The sequence below is a fragment of the Mustela lutreola genome, chromosome 3 (assembly GCF_030435805.1).
Source record: "Mustela lutreola isolate mMusLut2 chromosome 3, mMusLut2.pri, whole genome shotgun sequence".
Taxonomy (NCBI): Eukaryota; Metazoa; Chordata; class Mammalia; order Carnivora; family Mustelidae; genus Mustela; species Mustela lutreola.
Window position 1 is genome coordinate 141,480,422 of NC_081292.1, and position 17,646 is coordinate 141,498,067.

Sequence of the window (17,646 nt, forward strand, 5' to 3'; positions counted from 1 at the left end):
TATTCCTTAATATTCATTCAAATGTGTCTACTTTTTTATAATCTTTCAAAAATTCAGCATTTCAAGGCACTCTTCTTATGAAATTTCCATTTTCTAGATTGGAATGTCATTTGTATTTTTATGTAAATAAGCAGGAAGAATTTAGAACCTTTAATGCCAAAACAGAATCTCTCCTAAGTGTAAGATGGAAATATTCTGACTTAAAGTCACTTTTTATAGTGGGTCTTGCTGTCTGGGGTAAAACTGAGGCACTAAAGAATGCAGGTGTGTGATAAACATTTCCTATTGGTACTAGTTTCCTAACTAGCCAAGTGAATTAGTTTCCTAGGGCTGCTGTAACAAATCCTACAGACCGAAACAATAGAAACAATACAAACAATAGAAATGTGTTCTTTCAAAGTCAAGAGACTAGAAGCTCTACAACATGAAGATGTTGGCAGGGCTATACACCCTTTGAACCCTCCTGAGAAGAATCCTTTCTTGGCTTTTCAGCTTCTGATTAGCCCTAGGCATTCCTTGGTCTGTAGCTGTATAGCTCCAGTCTCTGCCTCTGTCTTCAGTCATAATTGGGCTGAGGGCCCACCCTACTCCAGTTTGGCTTCATGTTAACTAATTCTCAGTTAATGTCACACTCTGAGTACCAGAGCTTAGGACTTCGATTATCTTTTTGGAGGACATTTTATCATATAGCATTAACCGTAGGGCATTAAGATCAAGGTTGGGTTTTTTTTTAAGGTTTTATTTATTTCTTGATTTGAGAGAGTGTGCATAGGTGTGCATGCACGCACGTGCATACACACAGGAGGAGGGTCAGAGGTAAACTCAGGCAGACTCCCCTGATGCAGGGCTCTGGCCTCATGACCCTAATATCATGACTGAGCCAAAATCATGAGCTGGATGTTCAACCTACTGAGTCACCAGACACAGCCAAAGTTGATTTTTAAATCTATCCTAAGTGTGTATACATTTCATTTGGAAAGACAAGATTTGAAAAATGTAAATAGAAGCCTTTAAGGAATGATTTATTTTGTATTGATCAATTATTTGGAAATTATCACACTTTAAAAATATCCATAGAACTAACAGTTAGTTAATTAGACAACGAAAGAAGGCAAGCAGAAATGGTAATTGAGTCTTTTTTTTCCTCTCAGTGTCTCTGAGTTAAATAATTAATGTCCTCCAAAAGATATAGCTGTTAGCCGATATCTTCTCATTATTCTTATGGCAGTTCTTAAAGTTGATTTTTATATAACTTTAAAAAATCATTAAAAATATATTTTTCAGTAAAATCAAAAGATTCAAAAGGGTATACTGTAAAACATTATGCTCTCACTTCTGTCTTCTCACTTATACTCTTTTCCTCTTTGAGTTTATGTATCCTTTGAGAACTATTCTTAAATGACTTAAAAGATTATTTTCTGAAAGAAAAAGATACGACAAGTACATGGTGAAGCTGAGCTACATTCATTTATCTTTCTCTCCATTGTCTCTGTTTTCATAGTCTCTACCTCAGTTAATGGAATTGAATTGTTTGAACTGAAAACCAATATCTGACTCTTCTTTCTCCTGTTATTTACCATCCTGTTGATTTTATCTCTTGAATATTCCCTATATCTCTTCCTTCTTATTTTCATGACTTTTTCAGTTTAGGCTTCATTATGCTTCATTTATTTTTGCAGTGTAACTGACTTCGTTGCCCTTCTTGCCCTTGTTTTCCACAAATAGAAAGTGCAGATCTAACTATGTTATTCCCTTGATTAAAAGATCTCACCATCTTCCTGTAAAGATACTGCCAGCATAAAGTTCATGGCTCCCAGATTTCTTTGTGATTCAGCCTTGCTTGACTTACACTTTCTCAACTTGCCTGACAGTGAACTAGTAAACATTTTGATTTCGCATGAGCTCATTTACTACCTCTCCTCTTTTGCTGCCCCTCCATTCTTGTTTCTTAGTCGTCTTTTCAGACACAGCCTACAGCAGAAGTTTCCTATACTTGAAAAAATGTTTTGATTATGATGAACTGTATATAACATAAAATTTACCACTTTTAACTGTTTTAAGTGTACAATTTAGTAGCAGTAAGTACATTCCCAATACTATATACAACTATCACCACTGTCCATTGTCAGAATTTTTTCACTATCCCAAACTGAAACCCCTCCTCCCCCTCCCAGCCCCTGGCAACATCTCTTCCACTTTCTTTCTCTATGAATTTGACTATTCTAGGTACCTCGTATAAGTGGAATCATAATTTTTGTCCTTCTGTGTCTGGCTTATTTCATTTAGCATAGTGTTTTCAAGGTTCATCCATTTTGTGGCATGGATCAGAATTTCATTCCTTTTTAAGATTGAAAAATATTATATTTATGTACCACATTCTGTGGACATTCAGATTGTTTCTACATTTTTGGCTATTGTGAATAATACTGTTACGAATATTATTGTACAAGTACATTGTAGTTACAACATTTTTGAAGAGATCTCCATTGAACATAGTCCAGAAGGAAATACTAAATGATAGTAGTGGATTAGAGAGAGAGAGAGTTATGAGTGCTTGCTCCTTAGATAATTTTCTCTTTTACTTTTATTGCTTTTATAAAATAAATTTATGGAAATATACCCCAAAGTTAAAAAATATTAAATATAGCAACCCATTTGGAAATAAATGCATCAATCAGGAATGTGATTAGAAATTATTGTAGTTCATTATCGGAATCTGCATACTACACATACCCCAAAACTAAGAAAGAGATTTTAAAGTTTTCAAAATTAGAATGACAAGTTGCTTAATTTAATGTGGCAATACCAATGTGAGAGTCAAACTATGCTAGGTAGGACTACTTTATGGGTTTCAGAGAAATGATTATCACAGTAAATATTCTAAGCACAAATCAGTCATTTTTGGCAATGATGCTCTTAGCAGTGGGAAGGATTGAGGTAAAGTATCTCCTTTTTCTTGAACTGGGATGAGAATATAAATGTAATTGAAAAGGATTAATTTAATGGTTATCTTAACACTTTGTAAGGTATTTTAGCTTCTCAGTTTATAGTCACTATTTTAAGCAAATCATTGTTTTTCTTTTAAGGTTTTGGGGAAATTTTTTTTACTTACTTGGTAATATGTGAACATAGAGGTAAAATCTGCCAAAGACGAAAATCTTCTCAGTGATTTAGTCTCAGAAGTTTTATTGTATTTTTTAATGTTTAGTCATAAGGACCATGGATTCAACTTCGGCTATTTCAAGAAATGGGTTTTGGGGACTCCTGGGTGACTCAGTGGGTTGAGCCTCTGCCTTTGGCTCAGGTGGTGATCTCAGGGTCCTGGGATCCTAGCTCACACATCCCGCACATAGTGTCCTCTGTTCAGCAGGAAGCCTGCTTCCCTCTCCCCCTCTGCCTGCCTCTCTGCCTACTTGTAATCTCTCTCTCTTTGTCAAATAAGTAAATAAAATCTTAAAAAAAAAAAAAAAAAGAGGTGGGTTTTTATTTTTAAAATACAAGGCAATAAGGGAAATAGAGATCCAAAAATGTTTGAGATTGGGAAGTGTGTTATAGGCAGTCCTTTTGTAGTAGAATTGTAAATCAGCCCAGGGAAGCACCCAGGAATGCAGAAGTCTGCACCTTCTCTGTGTGGTGCCCTGCCATTCATGTAACTCAGATGGTCTTCATTTCTGTTTCACAAGAATTCTACTTTTTTTTGGCTGCCACTAGAGTTTATCTGCTGTTTTATATGTTGTTTTTATTCCTTATTTCTGCTTCTTCATAATTTCTCCTTAATTCTAATTAACCTATTTATCACTTCATGTAATTTACTCTGTTTTATGTTTGTTCAGTGTATCTTTATAGCTTAAGTCTCCGGATGTCTTATCTTAGTATTTCCTGATCCAGATTACCAAGAAAAAACCATCTGATTGCCTCAGTTTATTCCCGTTTTGGCAGAGTTTTTTTCACCTAAGATCATTTCATAGGTTAAGTACTCACCAGTTCTGGCCAGGAGACTGTTTCGGGGTAGGACTATTTGCTCAGCAGACCCTGCGGACTGTACCACATTCCTTGAGGAGAGAACGAAGATGAGAGTAAAGCCATAGTGTGTTTGGTATACTGTGTCAAAATAGTAAGACTTGGCACATTATTGGTCCTCAGTATTCTTTGTTATTATCTGAGGACAGCAGTTAGGAAATGAGAAACTGTTTTAAGACTTGCAGGGTAACACGAAATGAAGACGAAAGAATGTATTGTGTTTGGGGCAAGGGTCTGGAGGATTAGACTCATTAAGGCCCTACTACTTTAGAATCATCAATTTTATATATACCCTGAAGGGAACGAACTCCTAAACGAACTGATGCTCTGGTACATATGCTTTAGGCATACTTTCCTGGCTCTTCCCACCTGTCCACTTTCTCCTTGCCTATAGTCAAGAAGACACAGATGGAGAAAACTTAAAATAGGACATGTTGGTATCCCCATAAACTCATTGATACTGGCCTCAATGGTCCCTCAGCTATATCAGTTTCTTACTTGCCCTCCTGCCCTCTGCTGCAACTGCTTCCCTGTTCTCAGCCTCTTATTTATAACCACTCCCTATTTCATCCACACTACCTTCAGCACATGATTTTGTCTTCTACTTCAGAGATCAAAATAAAAGATATCAGACAGGAATTCACTCAGTTTTCACTCCTCTTATTTGTAATTAGTTACTCCAATTCTTTGGATTCTATCATGTCCTACCTTTTCAGAAACCTACACTATTAGTCATCCTTTCTTTTTTTTTTTTTCCCATTCATTGCCTTTAAATTTATTGAGATAAGCTCACTTCTCATAAAGTTTACCCTTAATATTCAGAGGTTTTACTGTCTTCACAAAGTTGTGTTTCGATCACCAATAATCCCTTCTTTCTTGTATATACAACTTGTCCCTTTCAAGCAAGATTGTTTCCATTAACTATTTAAAGATGTCTTTTTAATCCTAGGGCAGGGGAAATTTCTTCCCTAATACCACATGCCTTATCCTTCATTTACCATATTTTCACCACCCTCTTTGCTAAAAACCTTTTGAAAGAATTATTTTTTATACCTCGTAATAACTCGGGCTTATCTATCTGGTTTACCTGCCCATCACACTTAAACAGGTTTCCCCAGGGTCACCAGTGACTTTTGCATTTTTAAATCTAGTGGACACTTTCACTCATTGTGATTTTTCAGTAGCCCTCCTCCTCTAGCAACTTCTTTTTCTTTTGCAGGCTCATCCTCTTTATCTTTGTTATTAAATATTGGCATTACTTAAAATTGAATCCAAGGCTCTCTCCTCTCAGTTTTCTTTCTTTGTGGCATCATCCATATCCATTGCTACAATTACTGTTTGAAAACAAATAACTTCCAGATTTATATCTCTATCCCTTTTCTGCCCTTGGAGCTCCAGACTAATGTATTTCATTCCTGACTTTGATATCTTATGGGGTTCTCAAAGATATCTCAGAGTTAGCCCATCTAATATCAAATTCAAGGATCCCCTCCTTAACACCTGATTCTTTTCCACAGGTTTTTATTTCAGTGAAATGTACCACTATCTATTAGATTATGCAAACCAGAAACCTAGCCATCTTTGACAGTCTCTTCCCATCATTTCACATATTGAGTCTGTCACTGAATTCTGACAATATGTAAGTATAGGGATATGATAATATGCCTATATTTTCTTATATGTGGAGACAGAGAAAGGATAAAACCAAATTGGCAAAATGGTACATTAATAGATCTGGATGTACAGACATTTCTCAATTATTCTTGTAGCTTTCCTTAAGTTTAAAATTATTTCAAAATAAACAATAAAATGTTTTATGATTTTAATGTATAGAGATACAGTGAAAATATATGACAATAATAGTACAATCAGTGGGAGAAGGCAATAATAAAGTGAAAGAGTAGAGTAGTAATACTCCAGTTAAAAGACAAAGAGTTTGGTTGCCATATGACCCAGCAGTTATTCATGAATTGATATTTCCCAAAAACTTTAAAACAGGTACTCAAACAAATACATGTACATGCATATTCCTGCTTTCTACTTAGATTTTGGTTTCCTTGTAAATTTTTCTTAGTTTGTCAACTCTTAACATTTCATCCATTTTTTTCTGACATTAATCTTCTCTCTTTATGGCTTTATGCACCTGTTTCATAGGTGCTGTATCTTTTTGCATTCTTCCAAGTATGCCAGATAATTCATTAAGAGGGTATGGGTGCACACACACATGCATGATCATTTTCTTCTTCCTTTCATTCCTTATTGAGTAGCCTTTTTATTAAAATCAAATTTGTGGACTCCACACCCCATCCCTACCACCTTCCTTGAACATGGTAAAATCCATTCAAACTGATTTACGGGGATCATGTAGGATTGTTGCTTTCTTCTTTATAGTGATGTTAAAATCCTCTTGAAATCTATACCTTGAGAAGGAATTGGGTGTCCATTCTGGTTGTTAGTTTATGGTTGACAGATTAAGAGCTTTGCTGTGTTAACTTCTCACTGTTTACTTTGGTGAATTATATAACTAAAACCCACAACTACCAACATGCATTCTATCCAGGTTATTGGTAGAATTAACCTATTATTTCAATTCTTGGATGACATCTTCCTTACGTGTGCATGCATGCAAGTGTGTGCACACGTGCGTGCGTGCACACACACACACACACACACAGCCATGCAGAACATTGCTGCCAGTTGTCTTAGTTGAGTACTTTGTTGATTCATTTCTGGGAGTTTTAGTCACTGAAGTGTGTAAAAAGATGGAAGTCAAGGATCAGTACTCCTGCCACCATAAACAGCATTCATTTAGTAGAGCACCAAACGTTTAATATTCTGATTCAGGCAGATCTTAATATCAAGTTAGAATATACAAGGAGGTCTGTTTCATGAGAGAAAACAAATGTCCTTGGTAAAAGGACATTTCCTTGAGATATTTAAAGTGGATGCTCTGGCTTGGAGCAAGAAGAAGCTATATTACTGGACTCCTAGCCAGACTATTTTGAGCTGAAGCCCTGACCCCCATTTTGGTCCGAGTGCATTGTTGACTGTATTAGTTAGAGCCACCTAACCAGCACAGATCAGCTCATCTGGGTGTCAGCATCAGGTTTGGGATAGTGGATTTGGCTAGAGGGAAGTATCAGACTTGGAAGCTGTAATTATTACAGAATAAGAGTGAGTCACTTTGATAAATTGCCAGGTCTTTTCTATTTGTTCATCAAATTTTAGAATTATAGATGGTGAGCAGTGAATAGATGAAGTCCTCCCTTCCCCCTCACACTGTAAATATTGCCATTTTTTTCCTGTTGTAAAGATAATTTTTTTGGTTAAAAATGAATAAAACAGCATTGTGGTTTTTAAAAAGAAGGCAGACAGGGAAGGTTTCTCTGGTATCCAATCTTCTAGAAATTTCTGTTGCTAGTAGTTTTGTAGGGCATCTATCCAGTTTCATTATTTGAGTGCATTTGTTTGTATGTATTATATATAGTTTCAAAACCACAGATGGAATCATCTTATACATTCTGCCATAAATATTAACAACTTAATACCTGTTGAGTATTTACTGTGTACCTGGAGCTGAGGCAGTTACTTTACATGTATTTTCTTATTTAATCCTAATAATCACCACATGTTGAATTGGAACTATCCCAATTTACAAAAGTAAAATTAGAGATGTTAAGTAACTTTTAAAAAGTCACGCAGGTAGAAAGTGGCATAGCCAGAACTCAAGCCCAAATCTTTTTGGTGGCAAAATTCATACTCTTAGCTTTATTTCATTGTTCTGAACCTGCTTTTTTCACTTACAAAGCATTTTGGACATTTTCCCATACAAATGTACATACAACTATAGCTAGTCTTAAAGGATAAAAACTGTTCTGTTATGTGAATATCCCATAATTTATTAGCAAATCTCCAGTTAATCGCTTTTTAGGTTGTTCCTAATCCAAATCTCCTTGTGCTAGTATCATTCTATTCTAATTACTGTCGCTTTATGGTTTAATACATAGCAAGGCAGGTCATGTATTTTTCTCTCTAAGTATTTTTTATCTTAAGCAGTTCATTTTTTTAGAATAATAATATATTCAATTTATAATGTTCTCCAACATCCCTGTTATGATTTTAACTAAAATTGTGTTATACGTTGTAGTAGCTAGAATTTTTTTTTTTTAAAGTTTTTCTTATTTATTTGACAGAGACACAGCAAGAGAGGCAGGGGGAGTGAGAGAAGGAGAAGCAGGCTCCTTGTGTGGGGCTTGATTCTAGGACCCTGGGATCATGACCTGAGCTGAAGGCAGATGCTTAATCACTGAGCCACCCAGGTGTAGAATTTTTATCAGCATGCTGACCAGTACAGATGAATTTGGGTGAGCCTCTGGCTGCAACAAGTTTTCAGTTAGTGTCTCTGGGCTTCAAGTCTGAGAGTCCATGGACCTAGAACGTTTACTTAATTGGCTGTGTTGGGGGCATTTGAGTATTGCTACAAAGTCACTCACAACCTGGTTCTTAGATTTGGGCATGATGAATTCCTTTTAAAAGGATTTGGAAGATATATGCCATCATCCCTCAAAGGCACATAAATTAAACATAGAACTTTATATATAATTTCAGAGTGTTAGGAAATCCCTGAAATCTGTTTATGGGTCACAGATTAATAATTCTTGCTAAGAAACAGAAGAATACCAGAATAGAGAAGTCTAGTATGTAGTCTTAGAGTCAGGTATGTTATTGTATGCAAAGAAAAATACTACTTTTGTAATGGATTGACAGGTATTATTAATCTCAGATAGGAGGAATATTAAATTTCTCTGATGACCTTGGATCAAGAATGAGGATTGGAATAACAACCTTGGGAATAACTAGCTAGGCTAAACAAAGAGCAATTGGAAAAACAGTAAGGAAGACAAATATGTCAGGGTGATTGGACAGAACATGAATTTTTGAGTCACTTAGACCTGAATTTGAATCTTTGCTCTGCCATTTGCTGGCTATGGAAATTTAGGCAAATCACATGTTCTCTGTGAGCCTAAATAAATTACAACTGCTATTAGCAACAATAATAAAATACATCAAGGAAACAGAACACTTCTTAAGTTAAATGTGAAACTATTAGTAAGAAGAGTCAAAGCAGATGAATGAGGAATTCAAGGTGACTTTGGGTTTTCTTTTTAGTTAAAAGGTAGTTGTTCAGTATAAACTAGTTTTTGTTAAGACTAGACACCTGAATTGAGATTTCACTAAGAAAGCCAGTATTGGGGCGCCTGGGTGGCTCAGTGGGTTAAAGCCTCTGCCTTCGGCTCAGGTCATGATCCCAGGGTCCTGGGTTCGAGCCCCACATCGGGCTCTCTGCTCGGCAGGGAGCCTGCTTCCCTTCCTCTCTCTCTGCCTGCCTCTCTGCCTACTTGTGATCTCTGTCTGTCAAATAAATAAATAAAATCTTTAAAAAAAAAGAAAGCCAGTATTGTTGGTAAGCCTTCAGAAATTCAAAGAAAAGGACTAATGAACAATATTCATATTGGAGAAGATTTATATGTGCTTTAAGGGAGTACCCAAGAGATTATGTTGCCATTTTGCAGATGACTAGTATTTAATCTTTCACAATGGCAACAGCTCACATTTATGGAGAACTTATTCTGTGCCAAAGACTGTGCTAAACACCTTATATGCATTATCTCTTTTGATTTTCACAACAACCCTGGGGAGTAGATAGTGTCATCATCAATGTTAAGCAATGAAGTAATAGGTCACAGACCTGGTAAATGGTAAACCTAGGATTTATTTTCACACTTAAGCATTAAGCTGTTACCTCTCCAATTAGTATACTCACACCACTGCAAAATAACCAAAAAGTTCAAATATCCAGGAAGTTTTACATAATTGTCATCATGTGTATAGGATTTTGAAAGTGAGGACTTCGTTAAAGTTATCAAAACAAAAGTTATCCTTCTCCATCTGTATTTCTACATAATGATGTTGCTAAGGATATTAATAAAATCTTAAAGTAACTTCTGATGCCTTAAGCATTAAGGTGTTTTTGTGTTTTTATTGTATTCCCAATTGTTAGGAGTAGGGTAGGTATGTATTAGATTATTTTCTCAGTCAACTATATTCAGCTAACTGGAACCTTTTAATGTTCTCATCATAAGTGTTGATACATATATTTATATACATATAAGCATAAGAAAAATTTTAGTCCATTATTATATATAAATTTGTCCAAATGTTTTCTTTCATCTGATTAGAAGTTTTTCATGTAAGGAATGTTAAAACATCTTTTAAGTTTTTGCTAAAATTAAAATTAATTCTTAAGTAAGAAAAACAGCACATTACAACTATACCATATAATGATCATTTATGTATGATATTATCTGAGAAGGATCTTGTTTTGTCTTCAGTAAACTGGCATCTTTTAATAATCTAAGATGTCGTTTCTTGGCTGTTCAGTCTTTCATAGAGCTAATGAAGAGAGTATTGGGTAAAAAAAGAAGAATTTTAAATTTTAAAACATTTTTACTTTCAACTCGTCAAATACTTGGTCATACTCTATAAATTTTTCTTAAAAGGTTTGAATGTGGCTTTAATGAACATACTGTTTGAGAGCTTTAATTATGAGTAAATTCTCTTTAAAATTTGACTGTTTCTAATTGGTAGTATAATGTGTTGGTGTGAGGAGAAAAAAAAAAGATTATGTGATAAGATTTCAGTGTCTGGAGTGATTGTGTAGTTAATTTAAAATTAAAGAGAAATACTGAAATTCCTTCACTGGTGATCATCGTTTATTGAGGCCCTTTGGTTTTGTAAAAATGTTTATAGTTACAACAGTATGTTATACTTTTTATATGATTAAAATTTAATTTCCTTCCTTATTTTTGGTTTGGCTTCCTTTTGTCTATTTTCTTCTCTTTTCTTTAATTGAAAAAACGAATGGAACCAAATATAAGATGGTACCACTGTTTTCTCCTTCTTTTGTATAATCTTGTTGCGTGTCTCTACATAAGCTGTTCTGGCCACTCATCATAGTAACCAGCTGGGCCATTTCACCTGCTGGAGCCATTAAAGAGGACTCTCTCCCCCTAGATTAATCCCCTCCGACATTAGTTTTTTGCACTGACAACTGGAGCAGGCATTCAGAATTTGCAGGTGGCCAGTGTGACGCACATAATTGCCTACAATTTTAGGCAATGAATAAAAATGGTCTACATTACTTGTCAAAGGTTGTATATGCAGTGCCAAGTGAGATCTATGGGAAGCCTTTTAGGGTTTAAAGAACAGTTAATAGCAAGGCTGCACAGGGCTTTTTTAATCATAATGCATTTGTAATATAGCACTTTGATCTTCTCCTTGTAGGAAATGGTGTTACATTAGCCACTTTTAAACATTTATGAGTGAAATTCAGTTATAGAAGAGTAAAAGTGATTATTCTTAAGCAGAACATGTTAGATTTCATTAAAAGTTTTCAGCTTGCCCCTTCCTTGTTAAAATCTGTGGGAAGTCCTTTTCCTGGAGAGTTTCAAATCAGGATCTAAGGACATAGGGCTTTTTCCTTATTTTTCCTGTTGGTAACAGCAAGATTTGGAAGGAAGGTATACTAAATATTGAAGTAATTTATACAAGTGGATATTTATAGAAAAATAATTGATTTATAGTAAAGTAAATACATCGATAAAAGCCTAAAAAAATCTATTACTGATAATTGTGTATCACAATAAATTTGTGGGAAATGCATATTTAAAACATATCCATAAATTATCTTTAACAACAACAACAAAAAACCAGATGACTCTCAAACGCACTTCTTCTGGAAGAGCTAAGTTTGACCTTTCAGACCCAAGAGCCTTTTATTAACACCTGCCTGTAAGAAGAACCTTGCCACACGCAGCTTTTAGATTCAGAACCACAAAACTGATGAGGAAAGACTTGAAGGGTTCAGTTTGTGTCACTTGCTGTTTGCCGTTTCCATTTCACAGATGATTAATCTTTCTGTGAAGAAAGGCTAGAGAAACAAAGCACATTGGGCTCTTCCTGCAGTTACTCCTTCTGAATGCACACTAGCTTGCTAACTAAAAGGCCTTTAGATTTCCAGCAGAGAGAGATGTTCTGAAAGTGAATGCAGCTGGTTGGAGGTCACCAGTGCAGGGCTCTTGCCATTGTGTAATGGAGGCTTTGGCAGGTTGGGTGGGGGGGGGGGGTGTTGGAGCAGGGACAGGAGAAGTGGGCAGGAAGAAGGTGTTGGCAAAAAATTAATTCTGAATTAAAAGGGTTTGGCCAGTTGATTTAATATTTTGGAGGGTAGATCATCAATAATAGGTTCAATTTTTTCTATTTTGTTTGTTTTTCTTTTTAAGGAAGAAATTATAATTCAGTCTCTTTCCAGTATTCCCCCCTCCCTCCATTTCCTAATAAGCATGTTTATCTTGTAAGTGGCATCACTAGGTGATACTGAAATATTATTAGCTCTTATAGTCTTTGGTGTATGTGAATTGTCTTGAAATTTTTAAGACTATAACTAATTTTGCTAGTATTCCACATTTTATATATTAAAATGTTAATGCCACAATGTTTCATTGGTATTTGGATTTTTAATGAGTTATTAAAAAATAATTATGTGTGTAACTTAGTTCCCCTTTTGTATAAAATTGTTTTTACTTTGAGCATTTGAGAACTTTTAATTTTAGTATTTATTTTCTGAATGTTCAGTGTCCATCTTGTATTTACTTTTTTCTCAATCTTGTGCAGGATATAATGTGCAAAGTCAAATCCTGGGTTATAGATCAGAAGAAACCTGTTCGCTTCTATCATGATTGGAACGACAAAGAGGTAAGTTGTAACTATCATGCCTTCTATTCCTGCCTTGGCATTGACTACTTAGGGAACAAATTAGATTTTCCATTATTATATATATAATTACTGTTAATATCTAGTTAAACTTTATTTCCGTCAATGATTGCTTACTACCAGGCTTGTTATTATTTTCTTTTCCCCTACTCCTGATATTTCATAACTGCTAATTTCTTGGAAACAAGAATTTTGAAAATGAAAATGGCTACTTGTTTGACAAGAGTTTATTCTCAAGTTACTCAATGACTTGCTCAACTTTTAAAAAAGATTCTTTCTCTATCTCCCACTCTAGATTGAAGTGTTAAATAAACACTTATTTCTGACTTCAAAACCAATGGTATACTTGGTTAATCTTTCTGAAAAAGACTACATTAGAAAGAAGAACAAATGGTAAGTTTTCCCCCTCAGATATATTCAGACGTATCCTGGCTCTACCCATAAACACACGTACATATGAACTTATGGCTATGTTAGATTTTAATATTTTTTCTCCTTATTATTAAAAAGTTTAAAATGGGTGAGAGAGCTTTGTCTGGTTTTGTACATTCTGAGATGAATCTCCTAATTGATCTACACTGAGAGAACGTAAGAAGAAACAAACAGAATTAAATTAGGCAATATTAAATCATGTGTATTTACTTATTAAATTTAAATTTAATAGATGTTATTGTTTGTTTCCTTTGCAAAATGAGAATAAATGTAGTTAGAGTGAAAAAACTTTTAAGCTGGGAATTTCTAACTGTGTTGATACTATATGTGGCCTTAAAATACCCACTTGAGATTATAGCTAAGTATAAGTTTTAAAATCCAGATCAAATGCTTTAAAATTTTTTTTCAACTAAAAATACTTTATGTGAGGGGGGAGAGGAAAGGAAGGTATCTGCTTCAAATACTTGTAAAGTTTATAAAGGTAAAAACTGCGCATTCATGTGTTGTCATTTTTGACATGTAACCTAAATGTACAAGGTTTTCTTTCATTCACTAATAACTTCAGAAACTCATACTTCATGTAACGTGTGGGCATGTGCACATTTGGCATTGCACTCACTATGACTTGCCTCACGGGACCCTCAGTATTTCATACTATTAAGTCATACAAACAAATCAAAACTATCCGGAGCAAAATATCTGCGTTCTCCTAAAATATATTGTCGGTTTTCCCCTGTACTTCATTAAGTACTTAGATGCACATGGTTTCAATTTTCCATTAAAAATTCTCATTTCCATATGATATCAAAGAGTGAGAAGCTTTAAACTGAAAAATAAACATTCATAGACTGGAAGCCAAAACAATAATTAATGTCAGATGGTTAACTCCAATAAATGATTAGAATAAATTCTGTGAAATTACTGCAACTAAAAATGCCCCATTGATATTACTTTAAGACATTTTGTGTTCCTGATAGGAAACTGAATTTGTCTTCTTTATTGGTAGGGTTCTAGAAAGCATAAACCTAACATGAAAATTCAGTTCTTACTGGTCAGTGTCCTCCAATAGATAATTAACTTTAAAACAATCAGTACTGTCTTATTTCAAATTCTTATAAATTTGATGACTAATGTGTTAAAAATTATTACCTTTGGGAAGGAATTTTAAAATTTATTACTTGACCTCAGTTAATAAATCTTATTGTTGTATGAATGGTAAGGTTTCCTGAGGCTTCATGAAACAATACAGACATCAAAGTTTACATGAAAAGGGATGAGTCAGTTTCCTTGCCCAAAGGGGCTTCTCACACCTGTATTTGGATGATTACAGGTAGAACTCCTGGCTCTAATTGTATAGTAAATACCATTTCCCAGACCCTAATGGTAGACAGACTGCTTGGGAGACGCCAGTCTGTGATTTAGCTGTCGCCAGACACCCCATGTTTTTTGAGACCAGTTGTGATGATGATATGGTTATAGCCAATTGAAAGCAAACTCTTGTCTAAATAGCAAATTTTAATTTATAAAGATATAGAGGTATGGATGATCCTATTTATAAAACCAAATTTTAGATTTTATATATAACTAATGATCTGGTTTGGGGCTATGTGTATGTTTGGTGGGGTGGGTGGGGGGGAATCAGATCTTGTGGAAGTTAGTGTAATTGTAGCTGAAAGATCAAAGACTGGGTAACTGAGTGATGTTCCAGAAGAGAATTTACCACATAGCCATTTTCTGTACAGTTTCTGCCGCCTGCTGTTCCTATTTTCCCTCAAGCTAGCCATTGACTACCCCCTGTGCATCCCTGCTCGTAAAAAATGATTGAGGAAGTATTTGTCATGTATTTATGAGTGGGAAACATTGTGTGATAGGGAATGGCATCTACTGGAGCCAGAAAGATTGCCATTTTCCTTTCATTCAGCCACTCTGCTACAGCTTTAAATCCTCTGTTTATGCAACATAGCCTTTGTATTAAAGTGCAGAATAAATTTTTATTATGAAGGATACGAACACTAGGTTTTCATCGTTTATAACACTGCAAGCAGATGTAAATAGTTAAGATACATTTTAACTACTAAATCCTTTTAATTTGTGTTAGCATCTTGTTTTTTGGTAGCATTTATATCTAAGCTCCATTTGTTTGCATTAGCTGCTCCTTTAGCAAAAGAAAAAGTTTCTGTTTTTTAAAGTTATTATGTAATATTAGTGTAGCAAATTAAGACTGATGCAGGAATATTATGTAATATTAGTGTAACAAATTAAGGCTGATGCAGGAAGTAGTAATAACTATTTTCATGGGCCTTTTAGATCTAGAAAACTATTTTAAATGGTCAGGAAAGAGGAGGAGGAGGAGGAGGGATTTGTGATTTTGGCCATAAGAGGAAGACCATAGGAAACTGTAGTTTAGTAGGTCACCATGTCAGACCTAATGAACATTTTAATTACTAGTTAGAGTTTACTTTAAATTTAAATGGTAACATTGTTTTTTAATCCTAGAAAAGAAGGGAGCATTTTGAAAGATAAGTCTATTTTGTTATTGAGTAGGTACATTGACCTTTTGAAAGATGTGAGAAACCAAAAATCGCTCGAGACATCTCCTCGCTGGTTTAACAATGTTGAATTAGTCATTTCGTTGATTTATGATTAAGACCTATCCGCTTGAGGAAAAGTGGACATGGTAGCCGAGTTAGTTACAGTTTTGTTATAATCAGATGACAGTAATCAAGATGATGTAAGCAGAATCCACAGAAACCTTTTTTATTATTACAAATAGCTATTCTTTGAATGTCGAAGTTGTTGTCTTGGTGAGTGCCAAGTGTTTTTGAACATTGGAGGATTTCATCTTTTAAACACGATCAGTTGTTACTTATAACTAAAATTGTACTGTAGGCTGTATTAATTTTCATTTGAGATTGCCTACTGAGTTATGGTATCAGGCAGGGCAGGTACAGGACATTAGAACTGTCAAACCATTGCTTAATTAGGGGTTTAAATTTCAATCTTTGCACCTTTGTGGCTTTGTAAGTAGTATATGCCATCCAGTTATGAAATCAGTAGAGCAAACTAATTTTAGATGTTTTGTATACCTACATAGCTTCCAATGTGTTCACTTGCCTCTATCTTAAAACTATTGCCACTATTGGTAAAGGATAACTCCATTTTATTGCATATTATATACTACATATTAACATTCAACTGGAAAATATATCTAACATTTAAGACATTCAGACTTCTTACGTGTATATGTATAAACATGATATTTGTATGCGCCTTGGTGGGCTTGTGGTCAACAAATATTACCCTTTGACTAATATTGTATGAGTCGGTTAATCTGGGTATTGAATTGATTCATGACAGGTAGATAAATATTTACTATCTTTTAAGTTGTGTGATCAAGGGCAGTGTGTCTATTTCACTAACTGAATTCTAAATAGAAAAAGGTTTTATTAGTTCTTACTATTCCATGATTCAGTCCCTTCATTCCCCCCTTTCCTGTTTTTGTTAGTTTTCCACAAAATTTGTATACAACAACTGGAAATAGTTTGGGATACTATAAATTGTGTGCCTGGTTAGAGGGAGAATCGCAGAATAAATCCAGCATTTCCTTGATTTCTTGAACTGTGTGTGTGAGAGTTACAGCTACTATATCTCAGCAACCCTGCATGAAGAAGGAAATAATATTCATTTTTTACATATAATTTTATATGTCTATATATCTATATACATAATAAACATATACATGTACATATATATATCTGTGTAAAGGCAAAACTATAGAAAACTATTCTAAGAAGTCATCAATTTCTGGCAAGATTATTTACTGAAACTAGAAATTTATGCTGCTGTGGGAAAAACCACATTGTCATACATTAGATTTACTTGAAAGAGATAAAATGAGAATAAGTATTCTTAAAAAAAATTATTCATTTTAGTTTAGGAGCTTCTCAAGTAGATGTGAAATTAGGTTTAATTCACATAAAGTTTTCAGAAACATACCCTGCTGTATAAAGCAAGATTCACATGTATGAGATTTTTAAATATTTTTATCGTTTACTAGTCTGGCAAAGAAAAAGCCCTGAAATACCCATACAGTGTTTTAGTGGGACTATGATTTCTATTTTTTATCATTTGTGGTTCATATAGTTTTGGGGGGTTGTTGTGTCTGCTTCATCTTGAAGTACTCAACATTGTGAAGTCTGTGAAATTACATTATTTATTCTGACTGTGTTCATACCTACTTCAAATCACAACATAATGCTGGTAGGTTTATTTTAACAAGTGAGGGGTTTTTTAGCTGAATTAAATCTTTTAAGCTGTAATTCATAATAATTTTCATAACTCAAATATTTTTTAAACAATATT

General features: G+C 34.5%; 1 protein-coding gene across 2 annotated transcripts in view; it reads left to right on the forward strand.

Annotated features, from left to right (window-relative positions):
* Positions 1–17,646, forward strand: part of OLA1 (Obg like ATPase 1) — a 175,588-nt gene that overhangs the window by 112,677 nt on the left and 45,265 nt on the right. For both annotated transcript variants that reach the window (XM_059167010.1, XM_059167009.1), the window contains 2 exons: positions 12,754–12,834; positions 13,148–13,245. In XM_059167010.1, the coding sequence (XP_059022993.1) occupies positions 12,754–12,834; positions 13,148–13,245 (179 nt within the window). The remainder of the gene's footprint in view (positions 1–12,753; positions 12,835–13,147; positions 13,246–17,646) is intronic.